This window comes from Hemiscyllium ocellatum, chromosome 3 (genome assembly GCF_020745735.1).
Source record: "Hemiscyllium ocellatum isolate sHemOce1 chromosome 3, sHemOce1.pat.X.cur, whole genome shotgun sequence".
NCBI classification, from domain to species: Eukaryota; Metazoa; Chordata; class Chondrichthyes; order Orectolobiformes; family Hemiscylliidae; genus Hemiscyllium; species Hemiscyllium ocellatum.
The window spans coordinates 107,012,450-107,040,060 of NC_083403.1; the positions used below are offsets into that span (position 1 = coordinate 107,012,450).

At 40.7% G+C, this 27,611-nt stretch overlaps 1 protein-coding gene across 1 annotated transcript in view; it reads right to left on the reverse strand.

Moving 5' to 3' along the window:
- Positions 1 to 27,611, reverse strand: part of LOC132834023 (signal-induced proliferation-associated 1-like protein 2) — a 427,470-nt gene that overhangs the window by 165,762 nt on the left and 234,097 nt on the right. The window contains exon 9 of the mRNA XM_060852741.1: positions 17,945 to 18,202. Within this exon, the coding sequence (XP_060708724.1) occupies positions 17,945 to 18,202 (258 nt within the window). The remainder of the gene's footprint in view (positions 1 to 17,944; positions 18,203 to 27,611) is intronic.

A 27,611-nucleotide genomic window follows, 5' to 3' on the forward strand; every position in this document is an offset into this window, starting at 1 on the left:
CTTTGCGCGCATGCATGTGTCTTCAGGGCTGTTTTGCTCAGAGACCACTTTTGATTTTTTTTTTACCAGAACCAGTTGTTGTGCGCTCAGGAGGGCTCAGCATTGTAACAACTACTTCACTGATTCTTGGGCAAGGGGCTACAGCCATGTCTGTGGACAACAGAAGGGGTTCTAGTGTGCAGAGAAAGCAGCTTAATCTGCCGTCACTCACCACTTCCTTGCAAACTTTCTTCTTTGTAGAAAGGAAAAGGAGTAAATACACCTTTGGAGATATTGAAAGAGCAAATCTTCAATCAATCAATGAAAGACCCAGAATCAGTGCATACACAATCTCATGTCATTAGCAAGGAACTGAATGGAGTTGGAAAAAAGCCAAAAGAAAACATCTCATTGACGTCTGTGACCTGAACTGGTGCCAGAACTGTGCTTCTCTAATATTTTTCTCCTTTCTCCTTCTATAAACTTGTGTCTCGTCTTGTCTGTTTGTAAGTGTATAGGACTTTTTAAAAAGGGTAGAGTTTAAATTATAGAGTTAAAATTCATAAATCTTTCTTGCCTTGGTTAAGTTTGTTTTTGATTTAAAAAACGTAACTTTCAAATTAATGGTGAAAACCTGGTGTGCGTATTCTTTCAACTTTCATTAGACAGTGAGGTAAAATTGGACAACTTGGTGGTTCAATCATATTTTCACATTTGTGAATAGTCCAGGAATAGTGGGGATTGATTTGGTCACAAAAGCAGCTCAAGCATAAACAGTTGTAGAGGAAATGGTTTAACACCCAACAGTTTATGAAGACTAGGCATATAGTGCAGGACCCAAAGTCATTTTGCTTTTTAATTGGTATTTGCTTTTGAATAGTGCCTATGGTGCATGCAATTAGTTTCAAGTCTAAAGCACAATGTTTGCAGGTATATGCAAAAGTTAGGAGGGAGTGAGGTGAGATGGTGAGAATGAGGAAGGAGGTGATTTAGAAGAACAGCAACAATAGATTATTGTACAGTTATGGAAATAGAAAAGTGTTTCTGCAGCCTCAGAATTGATTCCAGAATGGCAAGTTGTCAGGGTTCATAATGCCATCTGAGCAGTTGCAGGACATTGAGGAGGGAGGGTGAACAGCCAGAGGTTGTGATCCATATTAGTATCAGCAAAATAGGCAGAAAAAGAGTGATGAGGCATTTAAAGAACTATTGTAGAGACTAACACAGAATCTTAAAGCTAGCAAGCTCCAGATTACATGCTAATGTATGTAGAAATAGTAAAGTTACAACGTTGACTCACCAACAGGAAATATAGAAGCTTTTTTTTAAAAGACTGGAGAAATGCATACAGTGGCATTCCCGAAGGAGCAATACAAGAATAACCGTTTTCCTTAATAAATATTACTGATATAAACTTGGGTGTACAGAGCACAATGTCAAATCAGGTGACAATACACTTGAATTATAGTGAGCTGAGGAGGATAGTGAAAGATTTCAAGAGGCAGACTGGTGGAATGGGAAAGATGTGGCTGATGCAATTCAATACAACTGTAAAGTGACAGTGTTAGTGGAAAGAATGAAGGGGAGCAGCAATCAAAATTAGGCTATTTTAAAGGAGGTGTATAAAGACATTTGAGGGCATTTGTGCATGTCAGTGAAGGTGATAGAACAGGTTTAAAAAGTGGCTAATAGGTACACAGAATGCTGAGCTTTATAAACAGAAGCACAGTACAGTATATAGCAGAAAAATTACGATGAATCTTTATAAAGCACTGCTTTTGCCTCAACTGAACGATTAGCTTTTAAATTGGTACGACAAACTCTGGAGGGAAGAAAAATACAGGGAGAGGTTGATCAGGGAATGGAACTAACTACTGTATTGATTTGGCAGGTTGAATTGTCTCCTTCTGTATCTGTAATCATTCTATGATTCTAAAATTAGACATTTACTTCAGAGTAAAATACAGGCAACTCAAGAACTATAAAGAACAATTCCGGAAATACAAAAGTATCTTGAGACACAGATACGAATCTGACTTCAATATGTAGAACATTGATGTATGCTTTGTAAATACAGGTCTGAAGCTGGTCACGTACAAGTGAGAATAATTAGGTCACTTTTTAAAAAAAAATCCTCTAACACATGTGTACTGGTTATATTTAGAAAACAATGGATTAAGTCCTGTACAAAGTAGTGGTTGCACCTGCATGTGCATTGCTGGTTTCAGTGGAAGTATTAAATATTGACATGACTCCTTCTAAGGTTTACAATAAATATATTCCTCTGAATGCTAATATTATACCACATGAACTACTCAATACTTTCCCACGCCTTAACTTTCTTCTACATTAATAAAGTTCTCCATCTGATACAGAATCAGACTCAGTCTGAAGCTACAGAGGATGGGGATACAATCAATGTTGAGGGTGTGGACGTCAGGATACACCTGCCAGCAATTCTTTTCCTCCTTCATTAATTAGAATTCAGCAGTTTATTTTAATCGGGCAAGAGCTTGTGCCCTGTCAAGTTTGACACACATTACAGAATATTTAATATGAAGTGAAACCAAAATTGATATAAAATAAACAGGGGAAGTGTTATGAACTACTGTCCTAACAGTCAGGGTTGACTGAGATAGAATGAATAATAAACTGGTCATCCACTTGGACTCAGAACACTTGGTAGTATGTCATCTAAGGAGATATCATCAATTTCTATTTGGTATCAGCCATTGCTCAGTGGATCATACTTCTGTCTCGTATTCAGAAGGGTGTGGGTTCACAGTATGCTTCACCAAAGACCAGAGTAACATTACTGAGGGAGGTCTGCCTTTTCAGAGGTGGTGTTGTCTTCAGAATGAGTCATTAAATAAATAGTGACCCCATCTGCTTTTTGAAGAAACAGAAATTGCTGGCAAAACTCAGGGAGACAAAGGGGTGGGGGGGGAAGGGGAGTGACATTTTGATAAGGGATAGCATTACAGCTGTACTAAGGGAGGATATTCCCGGAAGTACATCCAGAGAAGTTATTTGGGTGGAACTGAGAAATAAGAAAGGGATGATCACCTTATTGGGTTTGTATTATAGACCCCCCAAAAGTCAGAGGGAAATTGAGAAACAAACTTGTAAGGAGATCTCAGCTATCTGCAAGAATAATAGGGTAGTTATGGTAGGGGATTTTAACTTTCCAAACATAGACTGGGACTGCCATAGTGTTAAGAGTTTAAATGGAGAGGAATTTGTTAAGTATGTACAAGAAAATTTTCTGATTTTGCACCTACTAGAGAAGGTGCAAAACTTGACCTACTCTTGGGAAATAAGGTAGGGCAGGTGACTGAGGTGTCAGTGGGGGAGCATTTTGGGGCCAGCAACCATAATTGTGATGGAAAAGGATAGACCAGATCTAAAAGCTGAAGTTCTAAATTGGAGAAAGGCTAATTTTGACGGTATTAGGCAAGAACTTTCAAAAGCTGACTGGGGGCAGATGTTCGCAGGTAAAGGGATGGCTGGAAAATGGGAAGCCTTCAGAAACAAAATAATGAGAGTCTAGAGACAGCATATTCCTGTTAAGGTGAAAGGAAAGGCTGGTAGGTATAGGGAATGCTGGATGACTAAACAAATTGAGGGTTTGGTTAAGAAAAAGAAGAATGAATTTGTCAGGTATAATCAGGATAGATCAAGTGAATCTTTAGAAGAGTATAAAGACAGTAGGAGTATACTTAAGAGGGAAATCAGGAGGGCAAAACGGGGACATGACATAGCTTTAGCAAACAGAGTTAAGGAGAATCCAAAGGGATTTTACAAATACATTGAGGACAAAAAGGTAACGAGGGAGAGAATAGGATCCCTCAAAGATCAGGGATGCTGCCTGAACTGCTGTGCTCTTCCAGCACCACTGATCCAGAATCCCTCAAAGATCAGCAAGGCGGCCTTTGTGTGGAGCCGCAGGAGATGGGAGAGATACTAAATGAGTATTTTGCATTAGTGTTTAGTGTGGAAAAGGACATGGAAGATATTGAATGTAGGGAAATAGGTGGTGACATCTTGAAAAATGTCCATATTAGAGAGGAGGAAGTGCTGGTTGCCTTGAAACGCACAAAAATGGATAAGTCCCAGGACCTGATTACGTATACCTAGAACACTGTGGGAAGCTAGGGAAGTGTTGCTGGGCCCCTTGCTGAGATATTTGTATCATCAATAGTTACGGGTGAGCTGCCGGAAGACTGGAGGTTGGGTAACATGGTGCTACTATTTAAGAAAGGTGGTAAGGGCAACTCAGAGAACTATAGACCATTGAGCCTGGCCTGGTAGTGGGCAAGTTGTTGGAGGGAATCCTGAGAGACAGAATGTACATGCATTTGGAAAGGCAAGGACTGATTAGGGATCGTCAACATGGCTTTATGCGTGGGAAGTACTGTCTCACAAACTTGACTGAGCTTTCTGAAGAAGTAACAAAGATAATTGATGAGGGCAGACTGGTGGATATGATCTATATGGACTTCAGTAAGGCATTCAAAAAGGTTCCCCTTGGAAGACTGGTTAGCAAGGTTAGATTTCATGGAATTCAAGGAGAATAAGCCAATTGGATACAGAACTGGCTCAAAGGTAGAAGACAGAGGATGGTAGTGGAGGGTTATTTTTTAGGCTGGAGGCTTGTGACCAGTGGTGTATCAAGGATTGGTGCTGGGTCCACTACTTTTCATTATTTATATAAATGATTTAGATGTGACCATAAGAGGTATAGTTGTAAGTTTGCAGATGACACCAAAATTGGAGGTGTAGTGGTCAGCGAAGAAAGTTAGCTGAGATTACAAAGGGATCTTACAACCCATTATCAAATCCAGAAGGGCCGAGGGACCCAGAAAAAGATCAATCCTCATGGAACATTTTTGTGGGTTTGAAAAAAAGGTGAAGTCCCTGCCAGTAGGGTGAAGACATCTCCAAATATCCACCAGCCCCAACTCCTTGCATAAGTCAACCATCTGCTTGGCCTGCGAAGAAATAGTTGAGGGCCCACATGGCGTCCTGTCCACTGTCGGATCCAAAAGACAATTAAGATTCCCCCTCCCTATAATAATGTGCCGTGTTCCAAAAGCACTCAACTTAGAGAAAGCACTCATCAAAAATTTGGGGGGATGCGCCGGAGGACAGTAGACATTTAAAATGCCATATTCCTCTCCATGTATCAGGGCTTTAAGTATCACAAACTGTCCCCGCTCATCTTTCACCTGCTCTAATAATGTGAATACAAGATTTTTCCGGATAAGAACCGCCACACCCCTACTTTTAGTAGTAAAGGATGAAAAGAATACCCGGTCATAACCCCCCTGTTGTAATCAGGTGTTTCCCATCATCAAGATAGGTTTCCTGCAACAAAGTGATCTCAACCCTTTCCCTCCTAAGGCTAGAAAGCACTTTTTTCCTTTTAACTGGTGAGCGACTTCCCTTGATGTTCTAGGGGCACCATTTATAAGACACTTAGCCATATCCACTTTCAGAGACCCTTGAACCCCTCGGAGGGAGAACCCTGCTTACAAAGCGCCGAGCACAAGTAAATAAAGACTTATACCATAACTATAAACAACTATTACTACCAAAAAACTACAAAGAAAATCAACCATAAAACCTTGAATGGAAGACTCTTGCCTCTGCCCTTAGAGGGCACTCACCCTACTCATCCCCTCCTTCACAGCTCTTTCAAACCCAGACTGTGCCCAGCCTAAGGCCAGAAAAAAAAACAAGGAGATAATCCTTAAATCAACAGGAAAAAAACAAAGTCAGGATGAGAACTCCACTCAGAAAATCCAGTTATTAAAAAAAAGGAACAAATTATTCCAAGTATTTTTCCTCTCTTTCAAAAAAAGAAATTATGAGGGAGAAAGAAAGGAATAAAAAAAGGAAGAGAAAACATGGGAAAAGAAGGAAAAGAGAACAAACATTAACTGTATTCTTCAGGTCAGTCCATCTATTTTAAAGTGTCTACAAAGTTTTTAGCTTTATCCGCTGAGTCAAATGTATAAACCGAGTCCTTGTGGCTGAAATGGAGTGCTGCGGGGTATCTCATGAAGTACCGGATGTCCAGGTTCCTCAGCCTCTTTTTAACTTCATCAAATGAAGCTGCCGAGAAATCCTGGAAAAACATGATTTTTGATCCCCTTGTACAGCAGTGCCTGCGGATCATTTCCCAGTAATCTAGAAGCTTCTATCACTTTTCGCTTGTCCTTATATGAGTGGAAGTGCACTAGGACCGAGCGGGGGCACTGCACTGTAACCCAATAAGCCCTTTCAATCTGTTGGACTCCATGTGAAGGCTCAAAAACTTTGGCAGCCAGCTTTCAAAGAAGCTGACTGGCTGCTCACCTTCAGGGAGCCCGACAATTTGGAGATTTATCCTCCGAACTTACTTTTCGAGGTCGTCGATATGGTCTTGCAAGGTTTGCCCTCTCACTTCAGCACCTGGATCCGACTGGATGAGGACTCCATCGCGGCTTCCGAGGCCTTAGTTTGACCCTCCAGCTGCTCCCCAAGGCCCTGGATCTCCTGCTCGTGCTCCTGCAGCATGGATGCAACAGGTTGGACCTGGGCACAAATCTCCCCATGGATCTCCTCAATTGCAGCCCCAACTTTCAAGTTAAGTCTCTCCATCGCTGCAGCCAATTCCTGTGAGTCTGTCAGGTCCCTGGGGGGTTCAGGAGATGCTGCTGCTGGTGCAGTCTCTGGTGTGGTAGGTGCTGCAGGGGAGTGTCCTCCCTGCTGCTGTTTGCTTGCTCCTTTTCTCTTTGGCATCCTTCCCACTCCCAGATATTATCAAATATGTGTTCTGTAAGGTTTTAAAGTAATAATTCCACCACATAAGTTGGCCAGGGATGACAAAAAACACCAGTATGCCTTGGCTGTTAGGCAGAGTTGACCACAATAGTTTTACATAATCGCCACCATCTTGCCGAGTCCCACAAAGGGATCCTGATCAGATGGGCCAATGGGCTGAGGAGTGGCAGATGGAGTTTAGGTAAATGCGAGGTGCTGCATTTTGGGAAAGCAAATCTTAGCAGGACTATACACTTAATGGTAAGGTCCTAGGAAGTGCTGCTGAAAAAAGAGACCTCGGAGTGCAGGTTCATAGTTCCTTGAAAGTGGAGTCGCAGGTAGATAGAATAGTGAAGGTGATGTTTGGTACGATTTCCTTTATTGGTCAACGTATTGAGTACGAGTTGGGAGGTCATGTTGTGGTTGGACATTGGTTCGGCCACCTTTGGAATATTGCGTCCAATTCTGGTCTCCTTGTGAAACTTGAAAAGGTTTAGAAAAGATTTACAAGGATGTTGCCAGGGTTGGAGGATTTAGGTTATAGGGAGAGGCTGAATAGGCTGGGGCTGTTTTCCCTGGAGCATCGGATGCTGAGAGGTGACCTTGTAGATGTTTATAAAATCATGAGGGGCATGGATCGGATAAATAGACAAAGTCTTTTCCCTGGGGTGGGAGAGTCCAGAATGAGGGCATAAGTTTAGGGTGAGAGGGGAAAGATATGAAAGAGACTTAAGGGGCACCTTTTCACACAGAAGGTGGTACGTGTATGGAATGAGCTGCCAGAGGAAGTGGTGGAGGCTGGTACAATTGCAACATTTAAAAGGCATCTGATTGAGTATATGAGTAGGAAGGGTTTGGAGGGATATGGGCTGGGTGCTGGCAGGTGGGGCTAGATTGGGTTGGGATATCTGGTCAGCATGGTCTGTTTACATGCTGTACATCTCTATGACTCTATGACTGGCAACATCTGAGGGAGAAAAGCAAATTTAACTTTGAATCCAGTGACTGTTCATTTACTTTCTCAGATCTCAGGACATCACCCTGAAAAGATAAAGGACATTCTCCACCGTGTCTTGGACAATATTCATCATTCAGTCAAGATTAACAAAAACAGTACTAAAGCATTATCACAGTGTTGTTTGTTGGAGCTTGCAGTGTGCAAATTGGTTTCTGTGCACACTTCACTAGTTACAAAGCAGTTCAGAACGTCCTGATGTTGTAAAAGTCATGAAAGTTGTGAAGGTCCTTCTTTCTTTAATATAAGCAATTCAGTTCCTATTATTACAATCTTCAAGTAAGTGGTTTCTGGTTAGTACAGCATATCTGCCGCGTTAGGGATAAACAAGCAGAAACCATGCATGCTTTGAAGGACGGTGTAATTGCTTTGTTGCTCGGCTTGTGAAATTATGTTCAGCTCAACCGTTTTTAATCTAGTCACTTGTGAATTTGCCATTTGTAATAATCACAAATTGTTATGTACTACATTTTTAAAGTCTAATAAAGAAAGAAATACAGCAGTCTGTTCTGAAATTGGATATAAATGGAAAAGCTTGGCTGTTTTGAAAATAACATTTCTGCAAGCATATCACAAATGCAACTAGATTATTTTCTTCACCTCCAAAGGAAACAAATTCCATGCCTGCCTTGCAGCAGATGGTCTAATCCTATTAATAGAAAAGTAAATTGCATCTCTCTGTGTCACTGATCAGACAAATTCTGAATTCCAATATGAAACCGTATACACAATGCTTCAGGCAAGAGACCTTTGGAATGCTAATAGCCCCAGAGAACTGATGTAACCTAAAGCATTGGAGGAACTTTCAAGGTCAAGGCAGGAAAGAATGATTAAATCATCAATACATTACTGCTTCGATCTTGCAAACCCTAGCTTGTAGTCAGGAAATGGCTAATCCTGCAGTCTCAGGGCTGGTGTAGATGATAAGAGGAAGGTGTGTCTAAAGAAGCAATTGACCGTTTCATCTAAATTCTCGCTCTGTTACTTCTTTTGTACAATCATGATGCTGTGTCAAAGGAAAAGGAAGTGAAAGGAAGAAAGCAAAGTAAACAAAAAGGCAAAAACAATGTAATTTATAAGCCACCCTTCATGACCTCAGAATGTTCCAAAGCATTTGAAGGCGAATTAAGTATTTTGTTGTGTGTAGTCACTGCTGCTGTAGAATGCACAACAGTGAACATAAACATCACAACATTCCACATATAGCAATGCAATAATGATCAGATAATGACCAGAGGGAGCAGCAAGGTCCTGGTTTAATGCCTCATTTGAAAGTCAACACCTCAGGTATTGTAGCACTCCCTTAGCAGGGCACTTGGAATGTCAGCCTAAGTTACTTGCTCAAATCTCTGAAGTGGAAGACCAAGAGAAGAAAATGATGCAGGAATCCTGGACTAATGATAATAAATAGCCAGGTTACATGATGTAAAAATAAGTGAATTTTTTTTAGGGTGAAGCATTTGGCTAGAAAGTTAAACAAATCCTTGTTGATCTTGGCAATTGCTGTAATAAAAGGAGTTTCATTAAAACAAAATACTGTAGATGTTGAAATTTTAAATAAATCAGAAAGTGTTGTAAACACTCATTAGGTCAGGCTGCATCTCTTGATAGAAAGAATTGGGTCAACACTGCAGACCTTTCAAAATTTGATGGGGACATCCCTTTCCATTTTCAGATCTCATTTTTTTCCAGGTAGGTTAAGGGAAGGGGCATGAATCGAACAAGCAGAAAACTTGAACCAAGTAGGGCCACCTGAAATTAGTAATGAGTTCCATAGACCACATTTTCAATGTTCTAAGGTACTTAACCTGCTGTGTGGTAACAATTTAATGGAAGATGCATAATTGCTTTTGAAGGACAGCTAAGGTCTTTTTAAAAGTGTCATGAACTGAAGTGATTTACACCCCCAGTCCTTTAACGATAAATTGTTTTCAGGGCAGAAATTACAGTTAGAGTAAAAGGAATTGCTGCTGGAGTGCATTAACTAACAGACCATCTTGCATAGCTTAGAGCAAGTTATTCATGATCTGTTCCTACAGTTTTAATAGACTTCATTGTTGACATTTGCCAAGGTGGCTATTAAAGTTGCATCATTATGAATGCTTGCTGTATTTCAAAAGCTCAAAAACCATTTATCTCAATGAGGGGCTGAGTTCACACTTCAAGAAGCCCTTAAGGTTTTTCAAGCTCTTAAAGAATTATGTGTCTTTGATGTATTTAGTGAATAATTGTTTGTTTTAGAAAGTCTTGATTATCTGATTGGATTTAAATTTTTTGATGAGTTTCATGATTGAGAGTTTCATTTTCAGTATCAAATGTGTACACTAGTTCCCTTAAATTGTTAGAGGGCTTTTTTTCATCTCCACATAGCTCCTAAGGTTCCCCCATAGCTGATACTGAATGATTGACTATAAAAGTGACATGGGGGAGGGGGGCGGTTAGGGGGCATTGAGATGGTATGGGGATAGATGGAGAAGTCAAAAAACAAAGTGGGCCTTCTACCAGTCACTCACCCATCACCTTGGTTGCTTCGCCATTTCATAATATCATTGCTGATCTGATTGTGGTCTCAATTCCACACTTCCATCTACCCCATTAAACTTTGACACCTTCAATCATTGCAAATTTATGTCTACCTTACAAATATTCAATTACCCTATAGCACTGCCCTCTGGGGGACAGAGTTACAAAGATGAACTTCAGAAACAAAAATTTTCCTCGCCTTAGTCTCAAATGGTAAATCACTTATTTTTAAAACTCGAAGTCTCCCTACAGGGGAAACGTACCGTCAGCATCCACCTAGTTAAATCCTAACAGGATCTTATATGTTTCAAAGTGATCACCCAATGGATACAATTGTGGCCTACTGTATTGTTAGGCTAGAGGTACCTAACTGTTTTTTTTAGGGTCAATTAAATGATTACAAGACGACATGCACTTTAATATGAAGCTAATTTATTAACTAAATCTAATTTATATTAGAGATATATGCAAGCTAATGAGTGAATCTCACACTTCCTTCTCTCCATTGTGGACTTTGGCAATTGTGGCACTTGAACCTCTCATGGCACCAGTCTCACGAGCCCCAGCCCAATGGGGAAAGTCCCAGATAGTAATGTTATTCTGAATCTAAGGTTTCGTGCTAAATCCCCATTTTGTAATACCTTTAGTAGTTTCCCTCAAAAATAGGTGAAAAGGCGAGTCCACATTGTTCCATCTAAACCACACAAGCAGATGGTTCCCACTGTCCCTCAAGGTCAGGCGGTTTCCCTCCAGTTAAAAAAGGTTAATTTTGCATTATGCCCGTTTTTCACGTACTTTTCCATTTAACTTCAATTGTTTATCGTCATGTTCAATTAATCCTCATTAACAGTCTGATTTCAATATATAATTTTTAAGCACAAAACTACACTTGCTCAACCCTTCCTTGGAACTTAAATCTCCTAACACAGTTGAATGAACATTTTCTGAACTGCTTATGACGCACTTATATGCACTAGACACCTGACGAAAGAGCGGCACTCTGAAAGCTTGCAATTCCCCCCAAATAAACCTGTTGGACTGTAACCTGGTGTTATGTGATTTTTAACTAATGTTTTCTTAAATAAGGAGAATAAAACTGAACACAATAATCCAGTTGTGCTCTCACTAACGACTTACACTACTATTGCAAAACATCATTACTCCTATATTCCATTCATTTGCAATAAAGAATAACATTCTATTTGTCTTCCTAATCACTTGTTGCAAAACAACTATTTTTCAAGTACCAAGACACCCAGATCCTTTTGTACATCTGACTTTGAAATCTCTACCCATTTAAATATCATACTGTTTTTCTATTCTTCCTGTCAAAGTGGACAAGTTCATTGTTTCCTAAACTATATTCCATCAGTTGAAGTTTTGCCCACTCGCTTTTAACTTGACTATATCCCTTTGCAAACTCTAGTTCCGCTTCAAAACTTATCCAAAAATTTAGCAAATATGCATTTGGGTCTTTTCAATTAATTAATATAAATGATTGCCTCTGAGATAGTATGCAATATTTCATTTCTCTGCTACCATTCCAGAATAAAAATATGGTGGGCAGGGCCCTGTTAAAGGGGATGGACAGCTTATTGATGTGCAGGTTTTTTTTAGATTAGATTAGATTACTTACAGTGTGGAAACAGGCCCTTCGGCCCAACAAGTCCACACCGACCCGCCGAAGCGCAACCCACCCATACCCCTACATTTACCCCTTACCTAACACTACAGGCAATTTAGCATGGCCAATTCACCTAACCCGCACATCTTTGGACTGTGGGAGGAAACCGGAGCACCCGGAGGAAACCCACGCAGACACGGGGAGAATGTGCAAACTCCACACAGTCAGTCGCCTGAGGCGGGAATTGAACCCAGGTCCCTGGCGCTGTGAGGCAGCAGTGCTAACCACTGTGCCACCGTGCCGCCCTAGGTTAGGTGGATTGACTATGCTAAACTGCCCATAGGTGTCTAGGAGTGTACAGGTTAGGTGGATTAGCCATTGGAAATGCAGGGTTACAGGGACAGGGTAGGTGGGTTGGCCTGGGTGGGATGCTATTTGTAGGGCCAGCATGGGTTGAGTGGGCCATATGACCTGTTTCCATACTAAGGGATTCTATGGAATTGGGAAGTTTCTGAGTTATGTTTCCAGGCTCTGGACCAATTATTCTGTTTGATAACCTGTTCACCCTGTTCTAATGACAGTTCATCAATATGAAATGTTAACAGTTTCTCTCCCCAAGAGGGCTGCCTGATGCGAGTGTGTTTCTAAAATATATTGCTTTTACAGTACTTACATAATAATTTTATAGAAACCAGTTAAGAGTTAAAACTTTGATGATTAATTATTAGATTCTCAAAGTAACTACTAATTGGTATAAACTTTACATTGTAATGATGCACATTTTGCCTGTGCTTTAGTTTTACAACTTTATGGTTTCTTCATTCCTGTTTCTAAACATGATAGACAGTAATTACAGCAAAGTTACTAAATGATGGGTACCACATTTCTTTATTTTCTAATTGAAAAGTAAAATATTTCTTCTTTAATAGAATGCACAATTAATACCAATTTGAATGCTAATAACTTCAAAGCATTCCAATGCCATATTTTCGTTTTCAATATATCTGTCACTAAATTGCATGTATTTTGTTAAATTCTTTGCAGATAATTGAACTAAAAAAAACATGCTAAGTTGTTACATGCATCATTTTCACAGATCTGTTAGATTATTGGTGAACAGCATTGTTAGAATTGATATCTCCCTTGCTCATTGCGGTAATATTCTAGTCCAAGTCAAAAGTTGTGTGTTCTAACCCCAATCTAGAGTCTTAAGTGTTTAATATGCTGGGTCAATGGTTCAGTGGGGTGTGAGTGATGCACAGTCAGAGATGGTGCCTTTCAGACGAGATATTAAATTGAAGCTGCATTTCCCCCTCCAGAGATAAATGGAAATATCCCATTGCATCATCCAGTATCCTGTTCGATATTTGACCCTCAACTAACATCACTAAAACAAAATATCTGGTCAATATTGCATTGCAATCTTCCATAATGTCAGCATGTGACTCAATATACCCCAACAGTTTTGGTGGCATTCATTCCAATGCCCTTTTCTGCTATCTTATAGCCTTCACCTTCTTCCAGAATCAACAATCACAGTCTGCATTAGGAAGAGTGTTTGCAAAGTCCCAGCCCACTACAGTATGGTGCAATATATTAATCAAACCAATGTGTTATACTACTAACAAACTGTTCTCAAGGAGGGGTCTCTGGACACAAAACGTTAACTCTGCTTTGTTTCCATAGATGCTGCAAGGCCCGCTGAGTTTTTCCAGCAATTTCTGTTTTTGTTGTACTATGTACTGCTTCAACATCCACAGCCTTTTAGTTGGCTTCTTGATCTTGTATGTAGTTTAATCTTCATTTATGTTGGTGATATCTGTGTTCAGCCTATGTGAGAAACTTTGGTAAAATTATGATTAAAGAAATATTTCCATCACCCCCATTTCTCTTCTCTTTCAATAATTTATCTTCCCTTGCAAATTTAATAACCTTTGTACTACTGCTGATGGCTATTGTTGTGAAGTAATGAAAAGCAAAGATTAATTTTCATTTTGAAGTCAGATCTTTAAATCATTTATGAAGTCTCTCCAGTTTATATATGGATACTCTTGCTGTGCGGTTGTAGCGTTTCCCATTAACTATGGTCACTGAAATAATGTTGCTGGTTAAGAAATTTCTTCAATCTGTGGAAAGTAACTATTTAGTCTGTGGTTCTATTTATTAAACTTGTTAATGTTGCACTTTAATATCAAACTAAGGATTATAGGGTCTCATTGTTCAACAGCATATTTTGGGTCTGTTAACTCCATGCTGTCCTTAAGCCAGAATGAGTGGGAGCTATGATATTTATGAGAAAATGGATTCAGGCTACAAAACGCTGGAAATGCCCGTGCAATTTTCTTGAGTGATTCAGCAAACTGTTGTATATGACCAAAAAGAATTTTGTGCTACACCCATTGCTTCAGATTTTTCTCCTCCCCATGCTTTGGACAGATTTTGAAATCCTAAAATTATGTTATCAAATCCTGAAAATGGGATACTGAAGTCCTACATCAATACACTGGAGTAGAACATCTGTTTCATCCAAATGTTTAATGAGTTTTGTTTGTAAAGCCAGCATTTGTTTCCCATCCCCAGTTGTCCTTGAGAAGGGAGTGTGGGTGGGCTTCTTCAATTGCTGTAGTCCATCTGGTGTTCCCAGGACCCTCCTTAAATATTGGCCCTCCCAGGGACCTGTGGCAATTCAGGATATTAAAGTCAATTAAATCCATAACCCTATTTATAAGGTCAGAAGTGATTTGAAATGATAACCATAACTGTCAATATCGTATTCAGTACACAAAAGACTTGACACATGATAAAGTCTGGATGGTAGTATTACACTGCAACAACATTACCATTACACCTTGGGTCAAAGAACAATTCCCTGGTCACTGCTCTCTGGTCGTGCCCCAGGTGCCGTCATATCACTTCAGTCAACACCAGATACCTCTATCATTTCTGTGCTAAGGCGATCTCCTCTTGCATGTTCTTTATACAAAAAAGCTGATGGAAACTAATCCAACCCATTCACAGTCATTTTTTTTTGTTTGAGTGGTAGAATTACAAAATATGTAACTGAATCATCTAGCTGCCCAAACCAAGTGAAACTGTCAATTTCCATGCTCCAACACTCAACAGTGCTTGATCAAAGCAAGAAAATGAGATGGCTTTGGAATCTTGTATCCTCTGTGATTCACATTTAAGCACCTGATATTCTGTGGAAGTGTTTATCTTTCAATTCCCATTTGTTTTCACATTGATGATATACAGTTTGACCATTTAGTTTCTTTTACACCTATCAGACCAAGCAAACATGTGAGACATGAATGCACAAACTACAGTTTTTTCATTATGACATTTTCCAATTGTTTTTACTCTGCAATTAACAATACAACTTCAGTATAAGCATCATATCACAGCTAACGAAACTTTTAACTTATGAAGTAAGTTAGTTTATCTTAGTCAGAACTCATTCAGCTCCATTGGCCTCCACAGTACACCCAACACATTTAATTCAAATTCTTTGTCTTCATCTTTAAATTTTCCATGACTTTACCGACACTTTTCCTGAAATTTCTGAGTTCAAGGTTCATTAATTCTTCTTGGAGATGACCAAAATACAACTCCTTCCCATTTTCATGAAAGTTTTGATTCTATAGGATAGCATGTTGGTCAGTGGTTAATACTGCTGCCTCATAACACCAGGGACCCAGATTCAATTCCAGCCTCAGGTGACTGTCTGTGTGGAGTTTGCATGTTCTCCCTGTGTCTGTGTGGATCCCTGTCGGCTGCTCCGATTGTCTTCCACAGTACTAAGATGTGCAGGTTAGTTGGATTAGCCATGCTAAATTGTTTCATAGTGCCCAGAGATGTGCAAGCAAAGTGGGTTAGCTATGGTAAATGTGGGGTTATAAGGATAGGGTGGGACACTCTTCAAAGGATTGGTGCAGATTTGATGGGCTGAATGGCCTTTTTCAGCAATGTAGGGATTTTGCAATTACATATTGTACAATTTTGTAATTACATATTGTAGAACTATGAGGAAAGATGAATGGGATAGCTCTCTCTATGAGGTGATGTAGCCACTATAGGCAGAATGGTCCTCTTTGCTGTTAGACTGTATGCAAAGGATTTTGTGTTTGGCTTCAGAACCCTGATGTCAGGACTAAATGCAGCCCCAACCTCATGTCTCTCAGTAGCAAGACTTATTCAGTAATCCTCTACAAAACAGCCTCATAATTGGACAGATGGTCAGCAGCTCTAATGCCTTGACATCCCTACCAGGAGAAGTGGGCATTGCTGAAGCAAATCAGAGACTGTGAGGGCACTGAAACACAGGAGCACCTTGAAGGGCTTGCAGCTCTCTCTAACAAGTATAAAGCCTCTGGCTCTGAGCTCAGCTGCAGGAGGAGATCACCTCCATTGAACTGGTGGCCACCTCACCATCTGAGAACCTGTTTGCTAATGGCAAAATGGTGATGTGACCACCAAATTACCCCAAACATCACTGGCCGACCATCACCATGAAGTGATCTGATTGCCATCCTACCCTTGGCAAGTACCGTAGTGGTACGAATGCTTCCTGTTTTTTAACCGAGACTTTGGTTATGTCTGAAAATCTTCTTCTTGGTGAAGCATACATTTATTATATTCCTTTGTTGAAAGCCTTGCCACGTTTTTGGTACCATAAAAGGTATTATGTAAATTCAAGATAATGCAAATGAGTGCCAATATTCTTAAACTTCATTCTAACAAAGTTTTCATCTTCATGTTGGGTAGCACCTGCATATAGATTTTCTCACTGATCTGTTGCATCTCAATCAATCTTTCCTACCAACTGATGCTCTACTCCAATACTAAATTCTGAGCTGACGCCTCTCCTCCTTGACTTCAGTTAACAGCTTGGGTCAACACCTTTTGATGCTGCTTTTAAATCTGCTCACCCAGCATGAACTGCTGCTAAATCAACAGTGGGAATCTGGATTCTTCACAGAAAACTGATATTTCAATACTGCAATGCTGGAGGAAGAGCAGACACCAGCACATCTGCTGTCATTCCAGCAAATGAAGGTGATCAGCTGGTTTATTGAAGGTGATATAGCACCAAAAGAGGTGAAATCCAAACCCTGCCTCTATCCCATCCCCACCCTGCACCCACCTCACAGCTGTTTGTGGGATTTTGATTTTGCAAATCAAACATTTTGGTTTTCTATATTCCAACAGTGACCACATTGCAAAAGGCACTTAATTGGGTTTAAAATGAGTTAGGACATCCTGGAGGTGTTGTATAGACATCAGTTCTTTTCTTTTTGGTTCAACACTGTTCTTTCTGCTCACGGCAACAAATCTAACTGTTTTATACTGTTACGTGAAACTCAAGAAAATACCTGCCCCAAGTACAACGGTGGCTGAGTTTATTGTCTGTACTGACGCTAAAAAGGAGACTTCAGTCCTCTATTAGTTGGTAGCAGACAGGGTGGGAAAGAGAGGAAAGGCAACATTGAGGACAGGATTCTAGTCAATAGCTCCAAATTTCTCAATTAATTGTCTATGGTATTGGGATATTTGAACTTGCACCTCCTATCTTACTATTCCCTCATGATCAGCACCCATTGTTCATTTCAGAAGTATACTCACCATTCTTGCAGGATAAAGATTTACACTTGCAGGCTGACTTAACAAGCATAACTACAAATGATATACAAAACGTGTGAGAACACCAATATCTACAGTGGAATAAGGGGGCTAACTAAATCATCAGTGCAATTTCTGTCAAGAAATACCTATGCAACCCCTCAAACTGCACTTCAATTGGACAGTTCACTGCTGCCTCTCCTTCAGATAATACTCATTTCAGTTTAGGAGCAACACTGTATTAAATACTCCCTCAAAACAACATTCAATCTTTTGCATTGCATATAATTAGGAGGATATTGCAACCCCTTGGTGTTGACAATTGGATTTCAGAGATAGAATTTCGGCAGGTAATAGAAATTAAAGGAGAGTATTACCTCACACCATCTGGCAGCTTTCTGTCAAAAGATGTACTGCGAGGGATAGCTGAACGGACCTGCTGCAACATCTGCTGCGACGGAAGCCTGTCGGCTGCTCCTTGTATTGGGGAGCATCGGGAGAGTGGCTGCCCCGCTGGTGTGGCCACTCGGTGCCAAGTAGTGTTTCTTCTGAACGGGGTTTTGAATTCACAAGGAGTACCTTCATTGTCTACTTTGTATTCAACCATTGGTATCCTGTACAGCTCTGAGCAGCCTCTGCCCAAAAAGAACAGTTGGTTTATTAAATTGAGAGTACAATAAACTTAAGTGTAGAACCCAAGCACTCACCCCATCAGACACAAAAACAAGTAATCACAGAAATAAATCATTAAATTTAAGATGCAGTCAACATTGTTGTTCAATAGGGGTAATCTTGGCTTTCAGGATAAAGACAGCATATTCCTACCAGATGCAGCTCACTCATCTGACTGCAATGCAGAGCTCAGTTCTGCTAGCAGATTTTATCTCTTGAGTAACGCACAGTAAAGGTATTTAGTGTAGTCGGTACGACATCACTCCTTAAAGTTTCTGCCGAGGCCATAATTGAAAATAACTCTTCACATACTAGACAGACAGTGGGGTTTAGCTCGGTTGACCAGATTCTTGGTTTATGATGCAATGTGACACCAACAGCACAGTTAAATTCATGCAGCAGTTGAGGTTACCACGATAGTTCTGCCTTCTCCATCTTGCCCCTTGTCTGACATGTGGTGACCCTTAGGTTAAACTTACCACCAGTTGTCTCTCTAATTAGAAAGTAGCCTCTTGGAACAATGGTGACTTTATCTTCATTGTTCTACAACAGATTTGAAGACTACGTGGAATCTATGAACAAGATTGGACCTAATTTATAACCTACATTTTTCAGACTCAGGTTGAAACATCCACATTGTGGATGACGGTGGTGGGAGTGTGGATTGTGGAAGGGAATAAGAATGTTATATGTGACTCATGTTTGGCAGTAATTAAAGTTCGATTATACCACAGCTACTTTACAGTTACCATTTCAGCACATGCAAAGCAGTGAATATTCTTCCCATCTATAAAACCCTCATGTAATGTGAGGATTAGAATTGTACACCATATGTGACAAATTTAGACAGACTTGTTTCAGGAGCATAGTTCCATTTTGCCAGCGTGCCGTCTGCTGTTACATCAACAGGCCTTGAAATTATTCCTGGAGTTTGCAAACCACAGTCGGTTTATGAAAAAGCGAGGCAGTGGAGCAGAGATGGACATGAATCTTCCTTTTCTCCGGCTCCACCTACGCTGGTAACAATAGATTTCATTTACAAACAATGAAAGATTACATTACCAAGTTGTGGATTGCCAAAGCCTAAAAGGTCTTTTTGCAAAAATCAAACTATTCAAATGTGTGTTATAAACAAACATGGAGCCTGGAAGGCAATTCACAAGTGGCAGCTGTGCAAAAGGAATGTGAACCCAACTGTTAGTGAAGAAGTGCCAATCTGTTTTATAAACACTGTTTCCATGAAAACCCTTGTCCATGGTGCAAAGTTACAACATAACTGAACACACTTTACATACAAGAAACCATAAATCCTTTTATCTAAATTGGAAACAAATAACCTCTTAGTATCTAACTTGACTGAATGATCCAGCACAGCTGGAGGTTACTCAATTCATCATCTAATGTTGGTCTTTGAATGAACAAATTATTTTCACATCCCTGCTTACTCCCACCACCTTCAAAATGACTATTTCTCTGGAAGAAATGGTTAGCAATAACACTGCTAAGAGCAAGCTGAGAAATATTGAGAAATAAGCAGAACTTATTTTCCAGATGAATTTCTCATCACCCCACTCTGACCCCATCTGATCAGTCTGCAACTTTGTAGTGGGGTGAGCATGGCCGGGGGCGGCCCATCCACCCAAGTACTGGTCGAAGCCCTTATCGGGAAATTGATGATCACTGGAGGGCAATTTCCTACCCAGCTTCAACTGGCAGAACTAGTTGAGGACAACGGTTACTTTGGCAAGCTAAACTACTCAGGCTTCAGACATGGAGGAAGTGGTACATTTCTCAAAGACTGTCTTGCAACATTGCACTTCTGCATCTCAAGGCCTGCCATACGAAAAAGTCTTCTCATAGTTTAGGTTTAAGGTGAAAGTTGGAGAAACAGGAATGACTTCAACAGCTCCACTGCATCAATAGTTACAGGGAATTGCATAGAAATTCCATTGCACATAGGAATCTGGTTGGCCCAACTAGGTTGCTGGTGCATACCACTACGTGACCAAAACCAATCCTAATGTGTTCAACAATTCTCTTTCTTCAATCACATACCTAGGACTGCTTTTAATAACTGAAGCAGAGACCATGCCACCAATGACCCTTGCAGTGCACTCTGTACTATGATAATTTTCGATGTAAAAGCATTTATCCTGTTCTCTGCTCTAAATTCGATTTTCCAAAATTGAGATATGAACTCGGCCATTTTATCTAATGACCCTTCAATACTGGTAGCAATCTGTTTCGGGTTATTCTGGCTTTCCCCTTTGCAACACTGAATGGCTTGACTTAATCACCATGTAATTTCCTATGGACTAAAACATTCCCATATTTTAAAATGAAAAAAGCAATCTCTAGATATTCTTAGCTGGTTTGACAATATCAATGGAAACTGAAACAGAGTTAGTGTTTCATCTTGGTGACCCTTAGGATTGCGGATTAGAGATATCCTCATAACTGTTTCTTGTAAAGGTTCTGTTTCCAGCTTGTGTCACAGTCATAGCAGTTCCGACAGTGCAACCTTTGTATCAGAGCTTCCAATAGTCATCCTTTTTTCTGAACCAAGGCTTCCCCATGTCCATTCCTTTACCACACTTCTGCTCCAAATTCTTTTATCCCCCTACTTGAGCCATGGTGGGACTTCCCCTTGGCCACATTTTTCATCCTACAATGGATCACACTTTGCCAATTTCGCTATCACCACACAGATGCCATCAGCAAACACATCTTCTACATACAGCATTCAAAAGTAAAGTACACACATAGGCAGAGCCAAACTAACCCATAACTAATGAATCACATGAAAGAATAGTGGCAGGTAAAAGTAAAGGAAAATCCTAAGCTATTTTACAAATACATTAAGGGTAAAGGTGTAGAGCTTATTGAAGGGTACAACGCCAATTTGTACATAGGGCAAGACAACATAAGGTATGTTTCTAAATGAATACATTGTGTCACTGTTCACCAGTGAGACAGACAATATGGTAAAGAAATCAGAGAAAAGGACCGTGACTCCCTTAAATAAATTAGCAAAGATAAAAAGGTGGTTGTGTGTGGTCTGGCAGACTTAAGATATTTATATTTCGAGGGCCTGATGAAATGTACCCCAGGCTGTGGAGTAAGGTAAGGAACCAGAAAATTAGAGGACAATCAACGTGGTACTGCTTTTCAAGAAGGAAGCAGGGATAAACCAGTGCAATCAAGCAACGCAGGTCCAAAACTGGGCATTTTAGATTGACTCACATCGAGAGAAATTGAACCCTTCCAGAAAATTGGCCAAACAGCAGCCATCAGCTATAGAGAACAGTGGACACCAAGATCAAAGAGGTCACGAAGGTTAAGGAGGATCCAGATACAGCTAGCCCAAGGGTTGTGTATTGGAGAAGTATTGATCAACCTTTCTGGCACCTTGGCTTCCAGCCTGAGGACATGTACTTTACACCTCCCAGGCATGGCAACAGTGGAGAATGTTGGTGCAACTCCACTGGATGCTTTGAACCCTACTCATGACATAGTTGGCCAAATGCCACAGAACACTGAGGAAGGTATGGAGCAAGGTGATAAACACACACACAACAGGAAGCCATCGCCTGAGTGAAGATTCGCAGTGAGACTCATGGCAGACGATTGTGGCAACCCAAGAAGACCTAGGCGAAGATCTGTCCTGTGTGAGAGACCCATCTTAGTGGGCGAGAGTCAGCTTTATATCACAGAGAAAGGAGATTCCAATGGTCCAGTTCAAATACGTGGATCATTGCGGGTAATACTCTTTCTCAGATAGACAGAGGGTAACTATTGTGGATATTTGGGAAATACTCACATTGTGTTTTTAATAAGGAATATTTTGTTAATGAAAATGAGTGGAATTGCAAACTGAATTCTGTATCTTTTGTCTGCCTCACCAACAAAAGCACTTGGGTCAAGTGGTTTTAATACATAATATGGTTTAAAATGTCCAAAACGCAGACAATACCAGGAAACTACAGGCAAATTAGTCTAACCTTAGTGGTGGGGAAACTCTTGGAAGCAATTTTAAGGGACAGAATTAATCTGCACTTGAAGAGGCAGGGATTAATCAAGATAATCAGCATGGTTTTATTAAGGGAAGGTTATATCTGACCAACTTGTTTGAATTCTTCAAAGATGTGACCAGGTGTGCATAGTCTCCTTGGATTTCAGCAAGAATTTTGATAAAGTCCCAAACATAAGAATCCATGGGACCCAAAACAATTTGGTTAATTGGATCAAGAAATAGCTGAATGGCAGGAAACAGAGGGGTGATGGTTAAGGACAGTTTCAGTGACTGGAACTGTGTCCAGTGTGGTTCCACAGGATTCAGCATTCGGGCCCTTTTTGTTTGTGGTATACATAAACAATTTAGATTTGAGTGCAGGAGAGTTGGTCAGTAATTTTGTAGATGATATGGAATTTGGTAGGGTGGTAAATAGTGAGGAGAATAATCTTAGATTACAGGAAGATATAGACGAACTGGTCAGATGATCAGTGACAAATGGAATTCAATCCAGGTAAGTATGAGATGATGCACTTGGGCAGGTAAAAACAAGGGACGACGTGATGAACGAAAGGATCCCAGGAAGCAAAAAGGATCAGTGAGACCTTGGTGCGCAGGTCCAACATTTGTTTAAGGTAACAGGACAGGCATATAAAATGGTTAAGATTGCAAATGTGGATACTTGTCTTTATTAGCTAAGGTGTAGAGTTTAAGAGCAGGGAAGGTATTCTGGAACTGTATAAGCACTGGTTAGGTGACAGCGGGAGTACTGCTTGCACTTCTGAAATTCACAATATAGGAGGGATGTGATAGCACTGAGAGAGTTCAGATTTACTAGGATGTTACCTGGACTGGAGAGTTTTAGTATGAGGAGAGATTGGATAGACTGGGGCTGATTTTCTTGGAGCAGAGCAGACTGAAGAGGACGTGATTGAGATGTATAAAATTATGAGGGGCGTAAGTGGGGTTGAAAGAAACAAACCAAGGCAGGAATTTAAAAAGGAAGTCCATGAGGGTAGTAATATCTGGTTACTCCCAGCACTATGAGCTAGCGAGAGTAGGAATAGGAGGAAAGAGCAGATTAATGCGTGGCTGAGGAGCTGGTGCAGGGGAGAAGGGTTCACATTTTTGGATAATTGGAATCATGGTTATCATAGGGGATTTTAATGTTCTGAACATAGATTGGGAATGCCATAGTGTTAATGATTTAGATAGAGATGAATGTGTCATGTGTGCACAAGAAAATTTTCTGATTCAATATGTGGATGTACCCACTACAGAAAGTGCAAAACTTGACCTACTCTTGGGAAATAAGGCAGGGCAAGTGACTTAAGTGTCAGTGGGGGTGCATTTTGGGAGCAATGACTATAATTTTATTGGTTTTAAAATAGTGATGGAAAAGGATAGATCAGATCTAAAAATGTTTCTGTGCTGTAGATTTCTTTGACATCTAAGCTTTGCAGTCCTGCCACAGCCAGTAGTGAATGGTGGAGGTCAATTGAACAACTCACTAGAGGAGGAAACCCTACAAATATCCCATCATCAATGACAGGTCAGCCCAGCAGATCAGTGGAAAAGACAATAATGAAGACCTGTCAATCAACTTCAGCCCAAAGTGATGAGTTGATAGTGCATCTGGGCTTCCTCTTGAAAGACCAGCATTTCAGATTCCAGCATTCAGTCAATTCAATTCACGCTAAGTGACATCAAGAAACAACTAAAGGTACTGGACACTGCAAAAGCTATAGATCCTGAAAATATTCCTTAACAGTACTTGTGATAAAGGTTCATGACATATTGTTATTAACATTGTTACTTCGCAGTTTGGATCTAAAATGGACAGAATGATGTATAGTTTTTACTTTAATTTGCATTACTATATTGTGTAAGATTAGAAAGGTAGGTCATGGAGATCCAAGATGGTGGCGACCCAGCAAGTCTGAGTCTGTAGTGCTCTGCCCAAGACTCAGGCAAAGTGGGCTGCTCGCCTCCACCACACCTGCCAAACCATTCAAAAAACTTTTATTCAATACAGTTAGTCATTCTGCATCAAACTTGAGTAGTTTGGTGCTTTGTTAAAATGACTAAGGGAAAGAATGCCCGCAGCTGGCAGGAACCCCTTCCCCACCCTCCCCAGCTGCAGCACAGGCGTCCGCAGCCGCCCTGGGGACTTACCTACAGTGGCGAGCCTTATTGCAGTAAAAACGACTGAGATATTGAAAAAAAATCAAACATCGAGTTGGAGGGGTAGAGCTAAAGGCTGCAGAATCGGCCATGGGTCGGGTCCGGACTCTTGAACAGCGAGTCCGGGCCTTAAAAGATCACATCGACGACCTCGAGAATCGGGGTTGTTGAAAAAATATTTGTTTGCTGGGCCTTCCCGGACAGGAAGAGAAAGGCGAGCTTGCAGTGTTTTTGGAGCAGTGGCTCCCTCAGATGTTGAATCTGGAGGCTGAGTCAGGTCAGGTACGGGTAGAATGGGCCCACCGTGTTGCAATATGCAGGCCCGGGTCAGACCAGCGCCTCTGCCCGGTCCTGTTCCGGCTTCAGTGTTACAGGGAGAAGCAAATGCTCCTGGAAGCCTCCAGAACTCTCGGGAAAGATCCCCAAGCCATGACAGACAAGGGATCTAGGATTATGCTGTTTCAGGATTTTTTCCCCAGCCTTGGGTCTGCAAGAGGAGGGCGTTTGATGAAACGAAGAAGCGTCTAAGGGATTTAAACATCCAGTACTTCCTGCGCTACCCAGCAACTGAAGGGTCAGTGTATAACTTCGGATCGCCGGAGAAGGCCAAGGAACTTTTGGACTCTCTTAAATAGATTGTAAGAATTAATCCGTGTGATTAATGATGCTGTTCTGCACCCCCCCCCCCACTTCCCTGGTTTACTCTTTTTTTTCCCCTTATTTCCTTTATTGTTTAAAATCATCTCCGGGGGGTAAGGAGGGGGGCTTATTTGTTACCCACTATGCGATTTTCTTTTTTTATATAGACCTGGTGGTTTAGTTGATTCAGGTGAGGGGGGGGGCGTTTGCCTTGTCCTACCTTATTTCTTTCTTTTAGAGCGGAGTTGTTTCCCCTTTTTATTTTGTGTTGTTATACTTAATTACCCACTGAGGCTGTAGCTTTCTCGTTTTATATGTTTATATGTGGTATTAACATTACTAAATGCATCTAGATGTTGGCGTGGGTGTGGGTGGAGGGGGTGGGGGTGGGGGGGTAGGGTACTCACCAGTAACAGAGCTTTATAGTACACTTGAATTTTTCAATTTTATTATGGGGTGCCTGGGTCGAGGGTGGGGCACTGGTTGGGAGAGGATATGATGGTTTTTCGGATAGGAAGTGACGTCCCCTGGAAGCAAGGGGGAAAATCTCCTTTTAAACATTTTTTAAAAATTTAGAAATTGTTTTTTTACTATATTGGCGTGAGAGTATTAAAGAATCTCTATTTTTGTGAAGTTCCTATGATTTACGCTCGGGGTGTTTTGGATGGGATTCTTCCTCCCGGGGGGTCTCAGACTTGCCTGGACGATTATGGTTAGTCATTCGATTAAATGGTGCACCTGGAATGTCAAGGGCAGTAATTCGCCAATCAAAAGGAAGAAAATACTATCAAACCTCAAAAAAGAAAGGGTTGATATAGCTCTCTATTGGAGACACATTTACTGGATAAAGAACACTTGAAATTACAACAGGGTGGATTTGATTAGGCCTTCTTTTCATCTTTCAGTTCAAAAAGTAGGGGAGTAGTCATTCTCATTCAGAAGAATCTCCCTTTCAAAATCTTAAGTCAGATAAAAGATGAATCCGGATGGTACACACTGATTAAAGCCCTTTTAAATGGAGAAGAATATGGGATTTTGAATCTTTATTGTCCCCGGTGTATCCTTTCAAATTTATAATGGAAGCTTTCTCCAAACTGATGGCTCTCGGAGCTCATCATACAATTATAGGGGGAGATTTTAATTGCTTTATGGACCCGGAGATAGATAGGATACCCAAGAGTACTGCGGCTATATCCCCCAGATCCAGGCAATTGGTGGATTTGTAGAGGTGCCTCCATCTGCAAGGTACAGATTTCTCTTTTTATTCTAATCTACATAAGTGTCACACTAGAATTGATATGCTTTTTGCCCCTTCGACCTTTTTGAATTCTGGAAATCAAGTGTATATGGAAATCAAGACCAGGAACAATGGGACGGCCTCCCAATATTGGCGTATGGATTCTTTCTTAATGAAGCATAGTAAATTCATAAAATATTTCTCTCAAGAATTCAAAACTTTTTTGGAAATTAATTCAGGTGCGGCGAATAACCCATCAATGATGTGGGAGACCATTAAGGCTTATGCGCGAGGTCTGATCATTTCATACTCGGCGACCCAGAAAAAAGTTAAAGGGAGAACAACAGCGTCCACTCGAGGCTCGCTTAAAGGCAGCTGAAACAGCGTATGTTGATAGGCCCTCTGTTGCTAAATTACAAAGGATTACGGCCCTTAGGACAGCCATGAATACCGCGCTTACCCAAATGCCAAAGAGGGAAATACTATTTGCAAAGCAAAGATTATATGAATTTGGCGACAAGCCTGGTAGATACTTAGCATTTCTCGCAAGGTAAAAAAAGGCCCCTCAAGCTATCACGTCCATCAGGGAAAGTGCTGGTACTCTAACTCACGATTATAAAAGATCAACAAAATCTTCAGAAAGTTTTACTCCGATTTGTATAAATCACAGGATTGTGAAGATACAGCCAGGAAGATGGAGTCCTTTTTTAAAAGCCTGGCATTTCTGGACTTAACCCCAGAACAGGTGTTGGTCCTGAATGCTCCCCTAACAACCCAGGAAATACTTGATACAATCAGGCAGCTTCAGAGCGGTAAAGCACCTGGTCCAGATGGATTTCAGGTTGAATTCTATAAAGAGTTTACAGGAGTATTAGCTGGTCCATTTATGGACATGTACAACTACTCACATAGTCAGGGCTGCCTTCAGCCTTCGTTGAGAGAAGCGAATATCTCTCTCATTCTCAAAAAAGGAACGGACCCAGAAGATTGCGCATCATACAGACCAATATCTTTGCTAAATGTAGATTTTAAAATTCTTTCTAAAACATTAGCATTGAGGCTGGAGAGGGTATTGCCATATATCATAAAAGAGGACCAGACGAAGTATATCAAGGGCTGTAGATCATCCAATGATATTAGAAGGCTTTTGAATGTGATTCAAGCCTGTCATCAGGAAAGACTACCAGGAATAGTAGTCTTGTTGGACGCGGAAAAGGCATTTGACAGGGTTGAATGGTCATACCTGTTCTATACAATGGAAAAGTATGGTGTTGGAAAGGTATTTGCTAAATGGGTCTCA